Source organism: Cervus elaphus, chromosome 1 (genome assembly GCF_910594005.1).
Source record: "Cervus elaphus chromosome 1, mCerEla1.1, whole genome shotgun sequence".
In the NCBI taxonomy this organism is placed as follows: Eukaryota; Metazoa; Chordata; class Mammalia; order Artiodactyla; family Cervidae; genus Cervus; species Cervus elaphus.
The window spans coordinates 60,031,025-60,053,427 of NC_057815.1; the positions used below are offsets into that span (position 1 = coordinate 60,031,025).

The following is a 22,403-nucleotide window of genomic DNA, read 5'->3' on the forward strand; positions in this document are numbered from 1 at the left end:
TCCAGGAAACAGGATGGTAATGAATCCCTTTGGGCCTGTTTCCTGGTCCTATATTTCCGCACTCTTCTCTCACTAAATGAGCTTGGAGGCCCTGGGTTTCTATGTCACGTAAGGGAGGCACTGATGGCCCATTTCCAAATTACCGACTGAAATGAACAGGAAGAAAAGACCCTTTCGTGGTCAATCAGTCCTCTGCCCCAGATTTAAGGTGGGTTTTGAGGCATCTGTGGGACACTGCTTCCTACCTCCATCCCCCTGGCCTCACTTATCATCTTCTTAGCCTGGACTATTTAATTCAACATGACTGTGCTCTGTGGAGTCTCTGATTACCAAGTCTTCCCTCCATGACCTTTGGCATCTGTTTTGTCCTGTCCATACGTACATGTGTTTGGTGTTATATTGTGTGCCCCAAGTGACATTTGAAGAGAAAGTGTGCAACTTCATAAGCATTGAGCAGGGACAATAAAAAAAAGTTATCCAGACAGTACTGAATATGGAGAATATCAGTGTTAATGAAAATCTTTTAAATTCTCTCAAAGAAACAAGACAGATTTCCCACTGATAAAGACAGAAGATAGTGGAGTTTTCACTGAAGTTATAGGACAAGACAGAAATACCTTCAAAAGTGCTGAGGGAACATAACTGTCCCCACCAAGAGTGTTATGCATAGATAAAGCATCAGTAGAGAGTGACAAAAAATTACAAACAAAACTATAAGGCTTTACCACCAAAGATGCCTGAATATAATAATTTCATCAAGAAGGAGGGTGATGCCTAGGGGTATATATATATTATAGGGAGCAATGATGAACACAGTAATTGACACAACAAATGATCTGGCAAGTTTAATTGACAGAATAAACACAATTGAATTTCAAAACTATAACACTGAACTCTTGACAAAAAGCAATATGGCAGGGGACTTTTTCTATCAGTACTTAAAGAAGGTTGTAGAAGCAGGATATTAAAAGCTTCATATCCTTTTATTTACAATTATCTTTTCCTATTTTTTTTTTCAATTTTACTAAGGTACAGTTTTCATACAGTTAAATTCACCTTTTGTAGTATATAGTGCTAAAAGTTTTCATAAATGTATACTTGTTGTTCAGTCACTAAGTTGTATCTGACTCTTTTGGGACCCCATGGACTGCACTTGCCAGGTTTCTCTGTTCAGGGGACTTCCCAAGCAAGAATACTAGAGTGGGTTGCCATTTCCTTCTCCAGGGGCTTTTCTTGACCCAGAGATCAACCCACATCTCCTGCACTGGCAGATTCTTTGCCACTGAGCTATGAAGGAAGCCCATATATAGTATACAGCCACCACCAAAATCAAGATATAGAAGTTGTATCAACCTCCCAAATTCTCTGGTGTCCTTTGGTAATTATATCCTGCCCTCTACCAGTCCCCCACCAACCCTCTGATCTGTTTACCATTGCTACTATTTTTATTTTTTTGCCTTTTCAGCATGTCATATGAATGGTATCAGACACTTTGAGTATAGCTCCTTTCACTTAGCATATTTTAGATTCATCCAAATTCTGCTGATTATTAGAAGCCTATTCTCACTTATTGCTGAGTAGTGTCCATTTGTATGGACGTATCATAGCTTGCTTATCTATTCATCAAAGACATTTGTATGTTCTTTCTGATTTTTGTTGTTTGTGTAAAAAGCCATTACAAACATTCAGGTGCAGATTTTCAAGTGAACATAAACTGTTACTCATGTGGTTAAATATCTTTCAGTGAACTTGCTCAGTTTTTTGGTAAGTGTGTTTTTAAGGAATTATCTTCCATAGTGACGGAACCATTTTCATTTCCAATTTTATTTTCATTTTGCATTCTATTAAATTGCAAAATATAGGCCCTTTAAGTTGTTATTCAAAATGAGGGAATTATTGCCTCAACCCTTAAACCTCACATCTTTCCAATAAGCATTTTAGAAAATAAAAAAGGAGTTTTGGGAAATGAGCAGAATTTTTTATGCCTGTAAGAAGGAGTGCAATTCCAGAGAGAAAATCATGTAGGAACACACACATCGAGTATAAGACTAAAAACATTAATGACAATGGAATTCTGCACAGTTAGTGGTGTTGGAAGTTCCTACAAATTGTTCAAAATTTTTCTGAGACATGTAGATTATAAATATTTGTTGTATCTTCTATGGAATATAGTTTTCAATCTCTAAAGCCTTTTTATGGTCATTGGTTATCATGGGTAATTAAAGTTCACTTTTACGATTTTATAAAATATACAAACTATATTTTCTTTGTCAGATGATGAATCCCAAACCTGTCTTTGTTGACAAGCACAACTGCAGTGCTCTGGGTATGGAGTGGAAGGGAACCTGATTACAGTGCACGTGTCCTGAATAGTAGGAAAGGACCTGAAGCTATACATACAGTTAGGTCCTAAACCCATAGTTTCTGGTAAGATGATTTGCTCTGAGCAATGGAGTAGTAACTGGAGGGAAGAGTATGACTTCAAAGAAGAGTTCCTTAAGATGGGGCTTACTGGAGCAAGTGTGTAAACTGTAGCAATATTTCTGTAAAGAGATGCTGTGGAGCAGAAGCAGGTAATTCCAATACCTATTTCTTTGAGTAGTAAGAGAACTTGGTTCAAGAGCACTTGGTGTAGTGTTTGGTCTCTCAAGGGCACTTTTTACATTTTAACAATGAAAAATAACTCAGCCACTTAAAAACGAGTGAAATTCTGCCATTTGTATCAATATGGATTGTCCTGGAGAATATGATGGGCTCTTCCAAAGATAAAAACACTACGTGCAGCTATGCTAGTCAAGCTGGTAGTGGAAGATGACGAAGTTCTATGTAACTACTCCCCCTTCCCCTGCGATGTATGATGCAAGTCATAAGCAGAGAGTCAAGGTGTGAAATGGTATTTTTAGGGAATAACAAACAAATTCTATTGGGTGAGGCAATGGGATACTACATTCCTGGGAGTTAAGAATAAATACTGCAAAAAAATAGCATTTCCAAATCAATGTATGAGTGAAATACAATCACAACAATATACTAGTGGGGATTTTTGGACAGTTAGCAGATGATTCAAAAATTCATCAGGAAGAATAAACCAATGATAAAACCTAAGAAAAGTTTGTTGAGGAAAAATGGAAACAGACTCTTTATTGACCAGTGGAACTAGAGAACAGGAGCAGAAACATTCTCTACTGCTAGAGTTACAGGACAGCATGTAGTCAAGCAACTATAAATACAGCAACAGTAATAATAAACACATACTATGGAAAGGTGATTAAGAACACCAGTAAGAAAACCAGCTATTTGGGGAGAGGAGCTAAGATGGCGGAGGAATAGGATGGGGAGACCACTTTCTCCCCTACAAATTAACCGAAAGAACATTTGAACGCTGAGCAAACTTCACAAAACAACTTCTGACTGCTAGCAGAAGACATCAGGCACCCAGAAAAGCAGGCCATCATCTTCAAAAGGAGGTAGGACAAAATATAAAAGATAAAAAGAGAGACAAAAGAGCTAGGGACGGAGACCCGTCCCAGGAAGGGAGTTGTAATAGAGGAAGTTTCCAAACACCAGGAAACCGTCTCACTGGCGGGTCTGGGGGAAGTTTCCGAATCTCGGAGGGCACCCTAACTGGGAGGAAAAATAAATAAAACCCACAGATTACATGCCTAAAAGCAACTCCCATTAGAAAAGTATACACCAGACGCCCGCATCCACCACCAGCAAGTGGGGCCAGAATGGAGAGGAGCGGGCGGCATTGCTTAGGGTAAGGACCGGGCCTGAATGCCCTGAGGGCATTCGGAGGGAGCTAACAGTGAGATAGCAACTTACACTGTGGGACAGCAAGAGAGAGAGAGAAAATTAACCAGCCCGAACACACTGCGGCCTCTTCACAGAACAAAGAACTGAGTGATCCCAGAGAAAAGCTAGCTGGCAGCGGACCATCCCATCCCCCACCAGGGGGAGGGGAAAGGGGCAAACTCGAGCCCAGAAAAGGCATTCCCTACCAAACGGCAAACAAGCTCCCAGTTTCTAACCAAAGACTTCCTGAGATTCTGGATGGTTGACATCCGCTGGGAGGGTCGCGGCTAGAGACCAGCTCCCGAGAACAGACACAAGGTGAACCCAACCCGCGCGACGGAAACTGAGGCAGGGACCGTGGAGGGGATAAGGCACACCGCACCCGGGGAGAGTGCACCCGTCAAGGTCCTGGCTGCCTGACCTGCTCCGTCGTGGACGGCACAAAACGTAGGCGTTTTTGTGGAGAACCCAAAAACTGGAGCCGCACGCAAACGCAGGGCCCGCTCCCTACAGAGCAGCCTGGAGCCTGAGCAGTGTAGACGGGGGAAGCACACATGCCCGCCACGAGCGGGGGCAAAGCCAGTGTGGCCAGAACACTGGGAGTGCTCCCCACACACGCCAGTGACATTTGTCTGGAGTGCCCCTCCCTCCCCGCAGAAGGAGTGAACAAGCGAACCTAAACAAGAGATCACCTCCGCCAGCGTGTGTCAGGGCGGAAATTAGACACTGAAGAGACCAGCAAACAGAAGCCAAATAAACAAACGGAACCCCTTCAGAAGCGACCGCTGCAAGAGATTAAAAGCCCTGTAGGTAACAACGACTATACCGGAAGGGGCCTATAGATATCGAGAAGTGTGAGCTGGAACAAGGAGCTATCTGAAACTGAACCGAACCCACACTGGCCACAACAGCTCCAGAGAAATTCCTAGATATATTTTTACTTTTTTTTTTTAATTAAAAAAATTTTTTTCCTTTTCTTTTTATTTTTTCTCTTTTATTTTCTTTTAAAATTCCCTGTTACTACTCTATTACTCCTTAACTTTCATTTTCATATATTTTTACTATTTTTTTAATTAAAATTTTTTTCTTTTTTATTTTCTTTTAAAGTCCTCGATTACTCCTTAATTTTCCTTTTCACTTCACTATAATCTTGTAAAAAAAAAAAAAAAAAAAAAAAGAGGCCCTATTTTTAAACCGAACTTCATATATATTTCTTAAATTTTTTGTTTTTGTTTTTAATATTGTATTTTTAACAGTCTAACCTCTACTCTAGATTTTTAATCTTTGTTTTTCAGTATTTGATATCAATTTTGGACATTTAAGAATACAATATTCAGTACCCATTTTTACTCAGGAGTGTGTTGATTTTGACTCTCTCTTTTCTCCCACAGATCACCTCTATTTCCTCCCTCCCCCTTCTCTTCCCAATCCAATTCTGTGAATCTCTGTGGGTGTCTGGGCTACAGAGAACACTTAGGGAACAGAGAACTGTGTAGATCTCTCTCTCTCCTCTTGAGTCCCCCTTTTACTCCTTCTGCTCATCTCTATCTCCCTCCTCCCTCTCCTCTTCTTCATGTAACTCTGTGGACCTCTCTGGGTGTCCTTCACGGTGGAGAATCTTTTCACCATTAACCTAGAAGTTTTATTATCAGTGCTGTATAGTTGGAGAAGTCTTGAGGCTGCTGGAAGAATAAGACTGAAATCCAGAGGCAGGAGACTTAAGCCGAAAACCTGAGAACACCAGAAAACTCCTGACTGCAGGGAATATTAAGTAATAAGAGATCATCCAAAAGCCTCCATACCTACACTGAAACCAACCACCACCCAAGAGCCAGTAAGTTCCAGAGCAAGACATACCATGCAAATTCTCCAACAACGCAGGAACATAGCCCTGAGCGTCAACATACAGGCTGCCCAAAGTCAAACCTAACACACAGACCCATCTCAAAACTCACTACTGGACACTCCATTGCACTCCAGAGAGAAGAAATCCAGTTCCGCGCACCAGAACACCGACGCCAGCTTCCCTAACCAGGATACCTTGACAAGCCAATCGTCCAACCCCACCCACTGGATGAAACCTCCACAATAAAAAGGAACCAGACCACCAGAATACAGAAAGCCCACTCCAGACACAGCAATCTAAGCCAGATGAAAATGCAGAGAAATACCCAGCAGGTAAAGGAACATGAAAAATGCCCACCAAGTCAAACAAAAGAGGAGGAGATAGGGAATCTACCTGAAAAAGAATTTAGAATAATGGTAATAAAAATGATCCAAAATCTTGAAAACAAAATGGAGTTACAGATAAATAGCCTGGAAACAAAGATTGAAAAGATACAAGAAATGTTTAATAAAGACTGAGAAGAAATAAAAAAGAGTCAATTAAAAATGAATAATGCAATGAATGAGATCAAAAACACTTTGGAGGGAACCAAGAGTAGAATAACGGAGGCAGAAGATAGGATAAGTGAGGTAGAAGATAAAATGGTGGAAATAAATGAAGCAGAGAGGAAAAAAGAAAAAAGGATCAAAAGAAATGAGGACAACCTCAGGGACCTCTGGGACAATGTGAAACGCCCCAACATTCGAATCATAGGAGTCCCAGAAGAAGAAGACAAATAGAAAGGCCATGAGAAAATACTCGAGGAGATAATAGCTGAAAATTTCCCCAAAATGGGGAAGGAAATAGTTACACAGGTCCAAGAAACCCAGAGATTCCCAAACAGGATAAACACAAGGCAAAACACCCCAAGACACATATTAATCAAATTAACAAAGATGAAACACAAAGAACAAATATTAAAAGCAGCAAGGGAGAAACAACAAATAACACACAAAGGGATTCCCATAAGGATAACAGTTAATATATCAATAGAAACTCTTCAGGCCAGAAGGGAATGGCAGGACATACTTCAAGTAATGAAAGAGAAAAACCTAGAACCTAGATTACTGTACCCAGCAAGGATCTCATTCAGATATGAAGGAGAATTCAAAAGCTTTACAGATAAACAAAAGCTGAGAGAATTCAGCACCACCAAACCAGCTCTTCAACAAATGCTAAAGGATCTTCTCTAGACAGGAAACACAGAAAGGTTGTATAAACACAAACCCAGAACAACAAAGTAAATGGCAACGGGACCATACCTATCAATAATTACCTTAAATGTAAATGGGTTGAATGCCCCAACCAAAAGACAAAGACTGGCTGAATGGGTACAAAAACAAGACCCCCTATATATGTTGTCTACAAGAGACCCACCTCAAAACAAGGGACACATACAGACTGAAAGTTAAGGGCTGGAAAAAAATATTTCACGCAAACGGAGACCAAAAGAAAGCAGGAGTCGCAATACTCATATCACATAAAATAGACTAAAATAAAGGCTGTGAAAAGAGACAAAGAAGGACACTACTTAATGATCAAAGGATCAATCCAAGAAGAAGATATAACAATTATAAATATATACGCACCCAACATATGAGCACTGCAATATGTAAGTCAAATGCTAACGAGTATGAAAGGAGAAATTAACACTAACACAATAATAGTGGGAGACTTTAATACCCCACTCACAACTATGGATAGATCAACTAAACAGAAAATTAACAAGGAAACACAAACTTTAAATGACACAATGGACCAGCTAGACCTAATTGATATCTATAGGACATTTCACCCTGAAACAATCAATTTCACCTTTTTTTCAAGTGCACACAGAACCGTCTCCAGAATAGATCACATCCTGGGCCATAAATCTAGCCTTGGGAAATTCAAAAAAATTGACATCATACAGTCATCTTCTCTGACCACAGTGCAGTAAGATTAGATCTCAATTACAGGAAAAAAACTATTAAAAATTCAAACATATGGAGGCTAAATAACATGCTTCTGAATAACCAACAAATCATAGAAGAAATCAAAATATGCATATAAATGAATGAAAATGAAAACGCAACAACCCAAAACCTATGGGACACTGTAAAACCAGTGCTAAGGGGAAGGTTCATAGCATTACAGGCTTACCTCAAGAAATAAGAAAAAAGTCAAATAAATAACCTAACTCTACACCTAAAGCAACTAGAGAAGGAAGAAATGAAGAACTCCAGGGTTAGTAGAAGGAAAGAAATCTTAAAAATTAGAGCAGAAATAAATACAAAAGAAACTAAAGAGACCATAGCAAAAATCAACAAAGCTAAAAGCTGGTGTTTTGAAAAAAGAAACAAAATTGACAAACCATTAGCAAGACTCATTAAGAAACAAAGGGAGAAGAACCAAATTAACAAAATTAGAAATGAAAATGGAGGGATCACAACAGACAACACTGAAATACAAAGGATCATAAGAGGCTCTACCAGAATCTCTATGCCAATAAAATGGACAACTTGGCAGAAATGGACAAATTCTTAGAAAAGTATAACTTTCCAAAACTAAACCAGGAAGAAATAGAAGATCTTAACAGACCCATCACAAGCAAGGAAATCAAAACTGTAATCAAAAATCTTCCAGCAAACAAAATCCCAGGACCAGATGGCTTCACAGCTGAATTCTACCAAAAATTTAGAGAGGAGCTAACACCTATCTTACTCAAACTCTTCCAGAAAATTGCAGATGAAGGTAAGCTTCCAAACTCATCCTATGAGGCCACCATCACCCTAATTCCAAAACCAGACAAAGATGCCACAAAAAAAGAAAACTACAGGCCAATATCACTGAGGAACATAGATGTAAAAATCCTTAACAAAATTCTAGCAAACAGAATCCAACAACATATTAAAAAAATCATACACCATGACCAAGTGGGCTTTATCCCAGGAATGCAAAGATTCTTTAATATCCACAAATCAATCAATGTAATAAACCACATTAACAATTTGAAAGATAAAAAACCATATGATTATCTCAATAGATGCAGAAAAAGCCTTTGACAAAATTCAACATCCATTTATGATTAAAACTTTCCAGAAAGCAGGAATAGAAGGAACATACCTCAGCATAATAAAAGCTATATATGACAAACCCACAGCAAGCATTACCCTCAATGGTGAAAAGTTGAAAGCATTTCCCCTAAAATCAGGAACAAGACCAGGGTGCCCACCCTCACCACTACTACTCAACATAGTTTTGGAAGTGTTGGCCACAGCAGTCAGAGCAGAAAAAGAAGTAAAAGGAAACCAGATAGGAAAAGAAGTGAAAATCTCACTTTGCAGATGACATGATCCTCTACATAGAAAACCCTGAAGATTCTACCAGAAAATTACTAGAGCTAATCAGTGAATATAGTAAAGTTGCAGGATATAAAATTAACACACAGAAATCCCTTGCATTCCTATATACTAACAATGGGAAAACAGAAAGAGAAATTAAGGAAACAATACCATTCATGACTGCAACAAAAAGAATAAAATACTTAGGAGTATATCTACCTAAAGAAACAAAAGACCTATACATAGAAAACTATAAAACACTGATGAAAGAAATCAAAGAGGACACAAACAGATGGAGAAATATACCGTGTTCATGGATTGGAAGAATCAATATTGTCAAAATGACTATACTACCCAAAGCAATCTATAGATTCAATGCAATCCCTATCAAGCTACCAACGGTATTTTTCACAGAACTAGAACAAATAATTTCATAATTTGTATGGAAATACAAAAAACCTCGAATAGCCAAAGTAATCTTGAGAAAGAAGAATGGAACTGGAGGAATCAACCTGCCTGACTTCAGACTCTACTACAAAGCCACAGTCATCAAGACAGTATGGTACTGGCACAAAGACAGATATATAGATCAACGGAACAGAATAGAAAGCCCAGAGATAAATCCACGAACCTATGGACACCTTATCTTTGACAAAGGAGGCAAGGATATACAATGGAAAAAAGACAACCTCTTTAACAAGTGGTGCTGGGAAAACTGGTCAACCACTTGTAAAAGAATGAAACTAGAACACTTTCTAACACCATACACAAAAATAAACTCAAAATGGATTAAAGATCTAAATGTAAGACCAGAAACTATAAAACTCCTAGAGGACAACACAGGCAAATCACTCTCCGACATAAATCACAACAGGATCCTCTATGACCCACCTCCCAGAATATTTGAAATAAAAGCAAAACTAAACAAATGGGACCTAATGAAACTTAAAAGCCTTTGCACAACAAAGGAAACTATAAGTAAGGTGAAAAGACAGCCCTCAGATTGGGAGAAAATAATAGCAAATGAAGAAACAGACAAAGGATTAATCTCAAAAATATACAAGCAACTCCTGCAGCTCAATTCCAGAAAAATAAATGACCCATTCAAAAAATGGGCCAAGAAACTAAAGACATTTCTCCAAAGAAGACATATAGATTGCTAACAAACATATGAAAAGATGCTCAACATCACTCATTATCAGAGAAATGCAAATCAAAACCACAGTGAGATACCATTACACGCCAGTCAGGATGGCTGCTATCCAAAAGTCAACAAGCAATAAATGCTGGAGAGGGTGTGGAGAAAAGGGAACCCTCTTACACTGTTGGTGGGAATGCAAACTAGTACAGCCGCTGTGGAGAACAGTGTGGAGATGTCTTAAAAAACTGGAAATAGAACTGCCATATGACCCAGTAATCCCACTTCTGGGCATACACACCGAGGAAACCAGATCTGAAAGAGACACGTGCACCTCAATGTTCATCGCAGCACTGTTTATAATAGCCAGGAAATGGAAGCAACCTAGATGCCCGTCAGCAGACGAATGGATAAGGAAGCTGTGGTACATATACATCATGGAATATTACTCAGTCATTAAAAAGAATTCATTTGAACCAGTCCTAATGAGATGGATGAAACTGTAGCCTGTTATACAGAGTAAAGTAAGCCAGAAAGATAAAGATCAGTACAGTATACTAACACATACATATGGAATTTAGAAAGATGGTAACAATAACCCTATATGCAAACCAGAAAAAGAGACACAGATGTACAGAACAGACTTTTGGACTCTGTGGGAGAAGGCGAGGGTGGGATGTTTTGAGAGAACAGCATCGAAACATGTATATTATCAATGGTGAAACAGATCACCAGCCCAGGCTGGATGCATGAGACAAGTGCTCAGGGCTGGTGCACTGGGAAGACCGAGAGGGATGGGGTGGGGAGGGAGGTGGGAGGGGGGATCGGGATGGGGAATACATGTAAATCCATGGCTGATTCATGTCAATGTATGGCAAAAACCACTACAATATTGTAAACTAATTAGCCTCCAACTAATAAAAATAAATGGAAAAAAAATACAACAAACTACTGAATATAACAAAAGAGAAACAGACTCACAAACTAGTGGTTACCAGTGGGAAGAGGGAATAGGGGAGAGGCAATAAAGGGGTAGAGAATTAATAGGTAAAAACTATTATATATAAAATAAGCTACAATGATATATTATACAATAGAAGGAATATAGCCAATATTTTATAATGACTATAAATGGAGTATAATCTTATAAACTTGTGAATCACTATATTGGAAGGACTGATACTGAAGTTGAAGCTCCAATACTTTGGCCACCTGATGCAAAAAGTGGACTCACTGGAAAAGACCCTGATGCTGGGAAACATTGAGGGCAGGAAGAGAAGGGAGTGAGAGAGAATGAGATGGTTGGATGGTATCATCAACTCAATGGACATAGTTTGAGCAAACTCAGGGAGACAGTAATGGTCAGGGGAGCCTGGCATGCTGCAGTCCACAGGGTTGCAAAGAGTCAGACACAACTTAGGGACTACACAATAACATATCATAAACCTCCAACTTATATAATATTGTACATCAACTATACACAAATAAAAAATTTTAAGATAATTTTTCCTTATATGGGAGAGGATCAGCTATTCCACCTCCAATTTTCTATATTCTCACCTTCATCTTCAAGCATATCAATCACATCCTGTATGAGGCTCACCACTTCTTTGCTATTCTTCGGATGTTGTAAATTCACCCAAGTCCTGACTTCTTCAGGGAGAATTGTCAGGAACTGCTCCAGCACCAATAACTCTAGAATCTGCTTCTTTGTATGAATTTCTGGTCTCAGCCACTGAAGACTGAGCTCCCAGAGTTGGCTCAGGGCTTCACGAGGCCCAGACACTTCCAAATACTGGAAATGACTGAATTTCTGACGAGAGGCCTCACAGTCATCTGTCTCCATGACTGGGATGGTTTCCTGATGCCAAGACGTATTTGCTCTCAGGACCTCACTTTGTTCATGAGCCAGGTTATGAGGTTTTGAGATAGTCATCAGCTTGCTCAAAGGATGCATCTTCCTCCACAGGACTCCCCCTGCAGTTCAAATTTGTCTTACCAGAAGATTCCAATAATTCTCAGGCTGGGGCTAAGCACTTGTGTATAATGTTTATATGCAGTGAGAAAAGTTCCAGGAGCTTCAGACACACAGCCAATATTCAGGTAACTGAGAAACTGAAAAAAAAAAAAGACACAAATGAGATCTAGGTCAAAAAGTATATCCCCAAACTATAATAATTAAAAGCTTTCATTTGTTAGGATTTGCTATGAACCAGTCTGCAATGTGCAACAGGATGATCTTAGGCTCAACCCAATATTCAAGACTTACAAGTCTACCAAAAGTCATATTTGGCACAAGCTACTAAGAAGGCTACTAGACAGAAAACAAAGCTTGCTAGCAGAGGACTGAGGAACTAGAATTCTTCTTCAGTGGGAGTTCTCACAGAGTATAGCTCAAGTGCAGGCAATGTGACCCATGTAGGTTGGGCAGAAAGCATCTTGATTGGAAGGTTCCTTCCACAGGACCAATATCTAACAACTCTACAAGTGAAGCTGTCAGAGCTCCCCAAAAGAGCATGCCCGATTATAAGAGTCACTGCAGTCAGAGAAGTTCAGATCCAACTTTCCATCTGGTTTACAGTTCTCCCAGTCCAGATGCAATTTACCATTCAGGAGTCATGTTTATTGTAAGCCGCTAGGCCAGTGGTTCTCAGGTGCAATTCTGCCAACACAGAAAATCTGGCAATGCCTGCAGACAGTTCTGGTTGTCACAAGTGGGGCTGTTACAGGCATCTAGTGGCTACAGCAGGGAAGCTGCTAAACACCCTGCAGTGCACATTAATCCCCTTATAAAAAATAACTATCCAGCCCCAAATGTCAATAATTCTGAAGCTAAGAAACCCTGATATAGTCAATATATAGTGGCTAAGAGTACACACTCTGGAGTCGTAGACATGAGGTTAAATCCAGACTGTACTAATTACTACATGTATGAACTTGAGCAAATTATTTAGCCAAAGTCTGAGTTTTCTCAACTGTAAATGCATGTAACAAAATCTGTCTGATTGAATTATAGGGATTAAGAGAACACTCACCTCACTTCTCGGCAGATAGTAAGCTCTCAATAGATTATCATATATTATCATACACAACACAGATGTGTCTGCCTATAAGTATACCTTACAATCTGGCCAAAAGTTTATGCATAAAATTATTTCCTGACCTCATTTACTGGCAATGCCCAACTGAATAGATCAATCAACAGTCAAGTAAGGATTAATAAACAAAGTAGGGGAAGGATATACGAAGGCCTTTGAAATGAGAGAGCGATAGAAGGAAAAATACAGAATGCTAGAGAGGACAAGGAAACATCTTAGAACACGACATTCCAGGAAAGAAAAAAGGAGTTTGGAAATAAGCAGAATCCATAAGACTAAAGGCAAAAGAAAACATGCTCCAGTTAATAGTTATTTTCCATGAAGGTAGAAGTGAACAATTCTGATACTGATATACACTTGTGCTGGAACTGAATAATAAGTAAATGGCATGCAGTTTCTGAGAGCCAGGTTTCTCAGTGTTTGAGTGGGAGTTTACACATAACCAAGGGAAGGAGGCCAAACGATCCATGTGGTAACGAATTAGAGCTGGAGATATCAGTATGAACTTGTTTCGCTTAATACAGGTAAAGAAGGTTACATACAGAAATATTTACAGATATATGAATATATAGGGGTTAGTATACACACATACATTTCCTTGCTCTGCCATCAGAGTAGGCATAGAAGGAACACCTAGCTCCCAGATATTGGTTTCTAAAACCATTCTTCAATAAAAGGAATCAGGGTTCCATGGACAAATGGATGATTTGAGGACTGGGATAGGAAATACATAAGATGAGCCTGGCACATCTTAAAGTGCCAGAAAGTAAAGAAATGCTCAGAAACAAAACAAAACACATTTACTGGGGCGTGTCAAAGGCACACAGAAGCTAAGTGAAAGAGCTCCCAATGGTCAAAGCTGGAGCAGCATGAACAACTGAATGAGGTAATACTGGATTATAACCCAAACCATAAAATAAATACCCTTAAGCCACACTGATATACATGACTGAATCAATCAATAAATGTGGAAGAATACCCAAATCTCCCATGAGAAGAATTCCAAATATTTACATACTCAGCCCTTCAGGAGGTAGGGCATAACTCTCCATTGAGTGTGGGCTCTTTGTAGTGATTTCCTTCCAAATGAGTACACTATGGAGAGGAAGAAAAGTGCATTTATAGTGGAGAAAGGGCTTCCCTGATGGCTCAGATGGTAAAGAATCTGCCTGCAACGCAGGCGACCTGTGTTCGATCCCTGGGTCAGAAAAATCCCCTGGAGAAGGGAATCACTACCCACTCCATTCTCCATTCTTGCCTGGAGAATTCCATGGACAGAGGAGCCTGGTGGGCTATAGTCTCCGGGGTTGCAAACAATCAGACATGACTGAGCAACTAACACACACCCACATACACACACACACACACACACACAGGAGAAACCTCACAAATGCTACTTCAACCAGGTGATGATGGAAGGGTAATATCAATAGTGGTAAGTCACATTGATAGTATGTTCCCTTGAGACAATGTGGTGGAAATAGCACTTTTCTCTCTGTGATCTCCCTTATCTAAACCCATAACTCCAATTTAATCATGAGAAAAATAATCAGACAAATTCTAAAAACGGGCTTCCTTTAAAATACCTGACCTATACTCCTCAAAATTGTAAAGGTCATTAAAGGCAAGTTTGAGAAACTGTTATAGCCAAGGAGCTTAAGGATATAAAACAAATAAACAAAATATGGCATCCTGGCTGGGACCACGGATCGGAAAAAAGATATTAGGTAAAAACTAAAGAAAAATGAATAGAATATGGGCTTCAATTAATGTATCAATATTATTTCATTAATTGAAATATAATTAATTAAATAGTATTTCATTATCTCATTAATTGAAATAGGTGTACCATACTAATTTGTCACTAATAGAGGAAATGGTTTGGGTATATGGAAACTGTACTTTTCTGTAAATGTAAAATTGTTTTAAAACACAATCTTTATTAAAAAAATAAGATACTTGCCTGATGTCTACAGATTCAAAAGGATGTATTGTAACCAAAGAGAATTAAAAATCCTGTTGGTAAAACAGGAATGAGGTAAAAGTAAGTATCAAGGTAGATTAGCAGACTTAAAATCTTGGTTGAAAGAAGTAGAAAGCAGGAGTAACACTTCATTGAACCAATGATATGACAGAAAAGCCTAAAAGTGTCTCCCAAAATATGGAGGAAAAGAGAGAAAAAAATTTTATGGTAAAAAATAAAATCATAGGGAAAAAAATTTCAAATCTAAATGATCCATGCACATGGCAAAAGGAAAAACAATCAAATGGCACATGAGAACTTCTACGAAAAAAATCAACCATTTTCTACCTTACCTTAATTTCTATGCCCAGATTTACTCCACAGAAGTGTTTTTTTTTTTTTTTGAAAACTGATGAAAACTTTTATGTTTTTTTCTTTGAGTTATGGGGGATTTCTTTCACTTGACTTTGAAGAATTTATTTTTATGAAGAAACAAAAAATGTTTCTACTAGTCACTTTAAATTTATAAAATTTAAATTCATAAATTTATAAACTTTAAATTTATTCCTTACTGATGGTTCTCTTCCCATAGCATCATGCTTGTAAAGTTAAAATATAATTTCAAATTTCTCTGAAGATTTTCCTGTTTCCTAAATTCCTTTTGATTCTGTGATCAAGGTTTTTAATCATCGTGGCTTTTAGACATCGAGTGTTCCCCAGTTTTCTGCTCATATTTAAGAATCAAGTGTTAGGTTGATTATTCTAGATTGTCATATGAATTTCTACTTCTTCTGTATCAGTAGACTGGTTTCCTAATGGGTATTTGCCCTGAATGGGAGACTTACCAAGAGTTATGTGAATATCTTGTCACCCTGCTTATTTAACTTAAATGAAGAGTATATCATGAGAAACACCGGGTTGGATAAGGCACAAGCTGTAATCAAGATTGCCACAAGAAATATCAATAACCTCAGATATGCAGATGATATCGCCCTTATGGCAGTATGTGAAGAAGAACTAAAGAGCCTCTTGAAGAAAGTGAAAAAGAAGAGTGAAAAAGTTGGCTTAAAACTCAACATTCTGAAAACTAAGATCATGGCATCTGGTCCCATCACTTCATGGTAAATACATGGGGAAACAATGGAAACAATGACAGACTTTATTTTAGGGGGGCTCCAAAATCACTGCAGATGGTGACTGCAGCCTTGAAATTAAAAGACGCTTGCTCCTTGGAAGAAAAGTTATGACCAACCTAGATAGCATATTAAAAAGCAGAGATATTACTTTGCCAACAAAGATCTGTCTAGTCAAAGCTATGGTTTTTCTAAGAATTGTGTATGGATGAAAGAGTTGGACCATAAAGAAAGCTGAGTGCCGAAGAATTGATGCTTTTGAACTGTGGTGTTGGAGAAGACTCTTGAGAGTCCCTTGGACAGCAAGGAGATCCAACCAGTCAATCCTCAAGGAAATCAGTCCTGAATATTCATTGGATGGACTGATGTTGAAGCCGAATACTTTGGTCAATAGTTTGGCCACCTGATGCAAAGAACCGACTCATTTGAAAAGACCCTGATGCTGGGAAAGATTGAAGGCAGGAGGAGAAGGGGATGACAGAGGATGAGATGGTTGGATGGCATCACCGACTCAATGGACATGAGTTTGAGTAAACTCTGGGAGTTGGTGATGGACAGCGAGGCCTGGCATGCGGCAGTCCATGGGGTCGCAAAGAGTCAGACACAGCTAGGCAACTGAACTAAACTGAACTGATGTGAATATCAGTGAGACATACACATTGGCAAGCTTAGACTTAGGGTGAGAGGAGGAGCTGGCTGTCAAGCTATGGGCTCCCTACACAACAAAATGAAAAGGTTTCACTATAAAAAATGTCAACACCAAAGCTAAAAGTCTTCATTTTCCTCAGATGGTTTATTCAATTTATTTAGGAAAGAACTTTTTGTGGGAGGAAGGTGCTGGAGCTAAACTGCTTCTCTGTGCATGTGGAAAGAGGGCTGGGAGTTTGGGGAGATAACTGGAATAGATGTTTCACATGTAACCCTTCACTCAATCCCTATTTTCTATTTGACTTGGCTTGTCTGCTCTATTGAAACAGCTTAAGAGTCACAGAGGCAGATGGGTTTCCACCTTCACTGTGGTCACCTCCTAGCATATTCTAAGTGGTGGCCTTTGCTAAATTGTTTCTTTAAACCATATTTTCACTGTCTTGTAGAAATATTTGAAACCATTTATATACTCATTAAGATCCCCATTAAATGGGGACACTGGGCAAAGTGGACCAACTGAGGAAAGATTCTGAGATCCAACACAAACCTTCTCCAAACTTTAGGAATGTATGGGTTTATTAAAAAAAAAAAAAAAAGAAGTTCCAAGTGCTGAAGAGGTATCACTCACTGAGTTTCAGCAGAAGAATGAACTATGGGCCCAGATACTTTAAGAATTAATAATATACAAGGAGAAAAAAGAAGAAACAGTTCACAGATCACATGTTAAAAACAAAAACCAAGAGAGCATTAAAAAAAAAAAGTAGATTTAACAAACAAGAATATCCATTGTAATGATAAATGCACTGAGCAAAAATTTAACTCAATTATGTAAAAACTCAAGAGACATCCAAAAGAACTCCAAAGCTTAAAGGGATGATTAAAAAAATAACAAGCAAATGTAAACAATAAAATAAGCAGGGATAAACTGAATTAAGATATATATTGAATTGAAAGCACAAATGAATGACATTAGACAAGGAGGAAACTTTTAAATGACTGAAGGCACAACTCACGACATTATGACTACTACTCTCTGTATCAGATCACGTAAGTGAAATATATTTAGAGCAAAACTTTCAGAAAACAAGAGATGTGATCAATAATAGCACAATATAAATAGGAGACTAAGACAACTTTTTTCAGTCCTTACCAAATAAAGCAAACTAAAATTAACAGCACAGTGGACATGAATATGCTTACTTTGACATACAAAACCAGATAGAATGTCATTTCTATTCAAGCACTTATGAGAATGCTTAAAAAAGCCACTACTTATTAAGGTACCAAAACTCTTCAATAAACAAAAGGTAAACAAAAGTTGTACAAACTACATTTATTATCAGAATGAAAACTAGCTCTTAACACCATGTAGAAATAGAGAAAACAATCTCAACTACTTTGAAATTTAACTTTTGCTTCTAAAACACAACTCAAATTAAAAACACTTCAAACACTGCATTTCAAAATCTATATAGCACAGCTCAAGTTCTACTGTTAGGAAATAGTGAAGCTTTACATATATAATTAAACAAGAATGAGATGAACTACACATTCAACTCAAAGAGAGAAAAAGCATCAAAATACACTAGGGATTTATAGATTAAAAAATTAATAAATTACTCAGTATAAATAATTATAGAGCTACGAGGCCAGGTTAGAGATGTTCAGGATGACATGCTGGCTCTTAAAGATTTCAGAGGAGGAACAGTCTGGATGATAAACGGACCAAGGTACCGAGGTGACTGCGAAGAGCTTAAGTGGTCTGTTTAAGGGAGGAGCAATGGACTCAAGCAATGGAGTCAAGAACTGTTGAAGTTTAAACTCTAAAGTACTAAACAGACACCTTTAAGGACGATGGTGTAGCTCAGGATGAGGGGTTAAGGCGCTAAGCCAGGACCTCTGAAGGACGGGCTCAGTAAGGCGCTGCTGCTGCTGCTAAGTCGCTTCAGTCGTGTCCGACTCTGTGCGATCCCATAGAGGGCAGCCCACCAGACTCCGCTGTCCCTGGGATTCTCCAGGCAAGAGTACTGGAGTGGGGCGCCATTTCCTTCTCCAATGCATGAAAGTGAAAAGTGAAAGTGAAGTCGTTCAGTCGTGTCCGACTCTTCGCGACCCCATGGACTGCAGCCCACCAGGCTCCTCCCTCCATGGGATTCTCCAGGCAAGAGTACTGGAGTGGGGTGCCATTGCCTTCTCCCAGTAAGGCGCAGGTGACAGGAATTTGGAGAGTTAGATTAAATAGCCAGCTGACACCAGTTCAAATGAGTTTACAGCATCCAGTAACTGGAACAGACGCTAATTACGGGGAATAGGTAGTATCTGTAAGAAGGGTTGTTTTTAATCGAATTCGTCATAGGCGAGCAATACCCCGAGGTAAGGAGAAACTTTCACCTTCAGGTAAGGAGACTCTTTCACCTCCGAGATTAGCTTGTAAAAAGGAGCATAAAGCAGTGTGTCAATAAGCATCTGAATAAAGAGAATGCTTACAAAAGCCACTACTTTATTAAGGTACCAAAAACTTCTTCAATAAACAAAAAGTAAACAGAAGTTGTCCAAACCACGTTTATTACCAGAATGAAGACTAGATCTTAACACCAAGTAGAAATAGAAAAAACAGTCTCAACTACTTTGAAACTTAACTTTTGCTTCTAAAACACAACTCAAATTAAAAACACTTCAAACACTGCACAGAATCTACATAGCACAGCTCCAGTTCTACTGTTAGGCAATGGCGAAGCCTTACATATATAAACAAACAGGAATGAGACGAATTACACAGTCAACTCAAAGTGAGAAAAATCAACAAAAAATATGGATTTATAGATTAGAAGTTAATAAATTACTCACTATATTTACTACTAAATATAAAATTACTAAGTTACTTTTAGCGCGTGTCCAGGAATGACTGAGAAAGCAAGGCAAGTTGAAATGAATTTTTCCCCATTTTCTTTTCCAGTTAATCGATCCAATCACACTTGATCTGGAATCCACGAGTCACTCCAAAATCAAGCTGGGCAAGATATATTTACCAGGGTAAGCGCCTGGAGACCACCCGCATCGCAGAATTGAAGGGGAGACAGGGGATCTGGACGTGGAACCTAGCCTTGCGGTTTCCCACCCATGCCCTGCTTACTTCTCCTCTCCCAGCGCTGACTTCCTTCCACAGCCCAGGCCTCCACCCTTGTCAGGTCGCGCCCTCCTCCAGCGCCTCCAGCAGAAACTGCAGAGCGCAGAGCTGGAATCCCGGCAACTGCAAACAAGCCGAGGAGGCCCGTGCGCTCCGCGTGGGTGCCCTCTAGCCGGATTCCCAATTCCACTCACCCGCCTCCTCACTGCCCGCTGAGCCGCGTGATGCCTGCAAGTCCCGCTCCCAGCCAGGGCTGAGTTCAGTCACACCCAGGAGCCAGTTCAGAGGAGCCGCACAAGTCGCCGGCCCGGTAGGGGAAGGGAGCTTGCGTCGGTAATCACTCCAAAACTGAAGTACCGTGGGTCACACTTGACCCTTACTCGCCGGCGCCGGTTCCGTACCTCTTAAATTCCAGAAGCAGGCCGACACACCTGCGCACGCTCACCAGGCTTGGCTGGAGCCCCCAGCAGCACCCGCGGCCCACGTTTGTACAGTTGACCAGGGGGTGGGGCCTCTCCCAGACCCGCCCCTTTCCCAGGCCCCTCCCACTTTGTAGACTTGAGCCCAACTCTAATGCCTAGAACCGAGGACCACCCATAGGGTAGGTAGGAAAACTTCTTGTCAAACTTCTGTGGCTTCCTCCATCTACATCTAAAACTGGCCGAAATCTTTCTTACACATTTTCACTGCCCCACCTACCCATCTCCCCTTTCTCCTGGAGTCAAAAAGCAGACAGGAATTTGTATATACTCAAGATATGAGAAGGGGTAAGATTTAGTTTCATGGGCTATTTGTTAGTTTTAGGCTTCTGATCATTTGAATAACCTCTCTATAATTATAGTTTGGGCTTCCCTGGTAGCTCAGACGGTAAAGCGTCTGCCTACAATACGGGAGACCTGGGTTCGATCCCTGGGTCGGGAAGATACCCTGGAGAAGGAAATGGCAACCCACTCCAGTATTCTTGCCTGGAAAATCTCATGGACTGAGGATCCTCGTAGGCTACAGTCCATGGGGTCGCAAAGAGTCAGACACTACTGAGCGAATTTCACTTTCACTTTCACTTCTATAATTAGTCTTCTGTTCGGTGTTGTGGAGAGTTAGAGCCTATCTCTGTCCCTAGAAATTGAATACATCTGATATTAACTGCCTTTGTCTGCATTGAAGTTAGGACTTAACCAATTAGATACACCCAGTCTAGACTTTACCTATATGCAGGTCAGGAAGCAACAGTTAGAACTGGACATGGAACAACAGACTGGTTCCAAATAGGAAAAGGAGTATGTCAAGGCTGTATATTGTCACCCTGCTTATTTCACTTATATGCAGAGTACCTCATGAGAAACGGTGGGCTGGAAGAAGCACAAGCTGGAACCAAGACTGCCAGGAGAAATATCAGATATGCTGATGACACCACCTCAGATATGCTGATGACACCACCCTTATGGCAGAGAGTGAAGAACTAAAGAACCTCTTGATGAAAGTGAAAGAGGACAGTGGAAAAGTTGGCTTAAAACTCAACATTCAGAAAAGAAAGATCATTCGATCACTTCATGGCAAATAGATGGGGAAACAATGGAAACAGTGTCAGACTTTATAGTTTTGGGCTCCAAAATCACTGCAGATAGTGACTGCTGCCATGAAATTAAAAGACGCTTACTCCTTGGAAGGAAAGTTATGACCAGCCTAGACAACACATTAAAAAGTAGAGACATTACTTTGCCAACAAAGGTCCATCTAGTCAAGGCTATGTTTTCTCCAGTAGTCATGTATGGATATGAGAGTTGGACTATAAAGAAAGCTGAGTGTTGAAGAATTCATGCTTTTGAACTGTGGTGTTGGACAAGACTCTTGAGAGTCCCTTGGACTGCAAGGAGATCCAACCAGTTCATCCTAGAGGAAATCAGTCCTGAATATTTATTGCAAGGACTGATGCTAAAGCTGAAACTCCAATACTTTGGCCCCTCGATGGGAAGAACTGCCTCATTTGAAAAGACCCTGGTGCTGGGAATGATTGAAGGTGGGAGGAGAAGGGGATGACAGAGGATTAAATCGTTGTATGGCATCACCGACTCGATGGACATGAGTTTGAGTAGGCTCTGGGAGTTGGTGATGGACAGGGAAGCCTGGCGTGCTGCAGTCCATGGGGTCGTAGAGTCAGACATGACTGAGCGACTGAACTGAACTGATAGTAAAGTGAATCCCAGATACCTCCCCTTAAACTTTTCCCATTATTGGCCTTGTTTTTGCTCAGTTGCTCAGTTGTGTCCAACTCTTTGTGACCCATGGACTGCAG

At 39.8% G+C, this 22,403-nt stretch overlaps 2 protein-coding genes across 4 annotated transcripts in view; one reads left to right on the forward strand and one right to left on the reverse strand.

Moving 5' to 3' along the window:
- The window catches only part of LOC122694965 (interferon-induced very large GTPase 1-like), a 1,416,129-nt gene that overhangs the window by 263,274 nt on the left and 1,130,452 nt on the right, over nt 1-22,403 (forward strand). The gene's annotated exons all lie outside the window — the stretch shown is intronic.
- LOC122695262 (zinc finger protein 215-like) lies at nt 11,661-20,585 on the reverse strand. Of its 3 annotated transcripts, none has more exons than XM_043904946.1 (2): nt 20,512-20,585; nt 11,661-12,256 (listed from the first exon to the last, which is right to left on the reverse strand). In XM_043904946.1, exon 2 carries the CDS (start codon nt 12,096-12,098, stop codon nt 11,667-11,669), a length of 432 nt encoding a protein of 143 aa, XP_043760881.1. In that variant the 5' UTR covers nt 12,099-12,256; nt 20,512-20,585; the 3' UTR covers nt 11,661-11,666. The 3 variants fall into 3 exon arrangements, 2 of the variants coding, with proteins under 2 accessions (XP_043760881.1, XP_043760890.1); XM_043904955.1 differs by lacking the exon at nt 20,512-20,585 and adding an exon at nt 20,117-20,147; XR_006341329.1 differs by having other exon boundaries at nt 12,112-12,256; nt 20,305-20,540.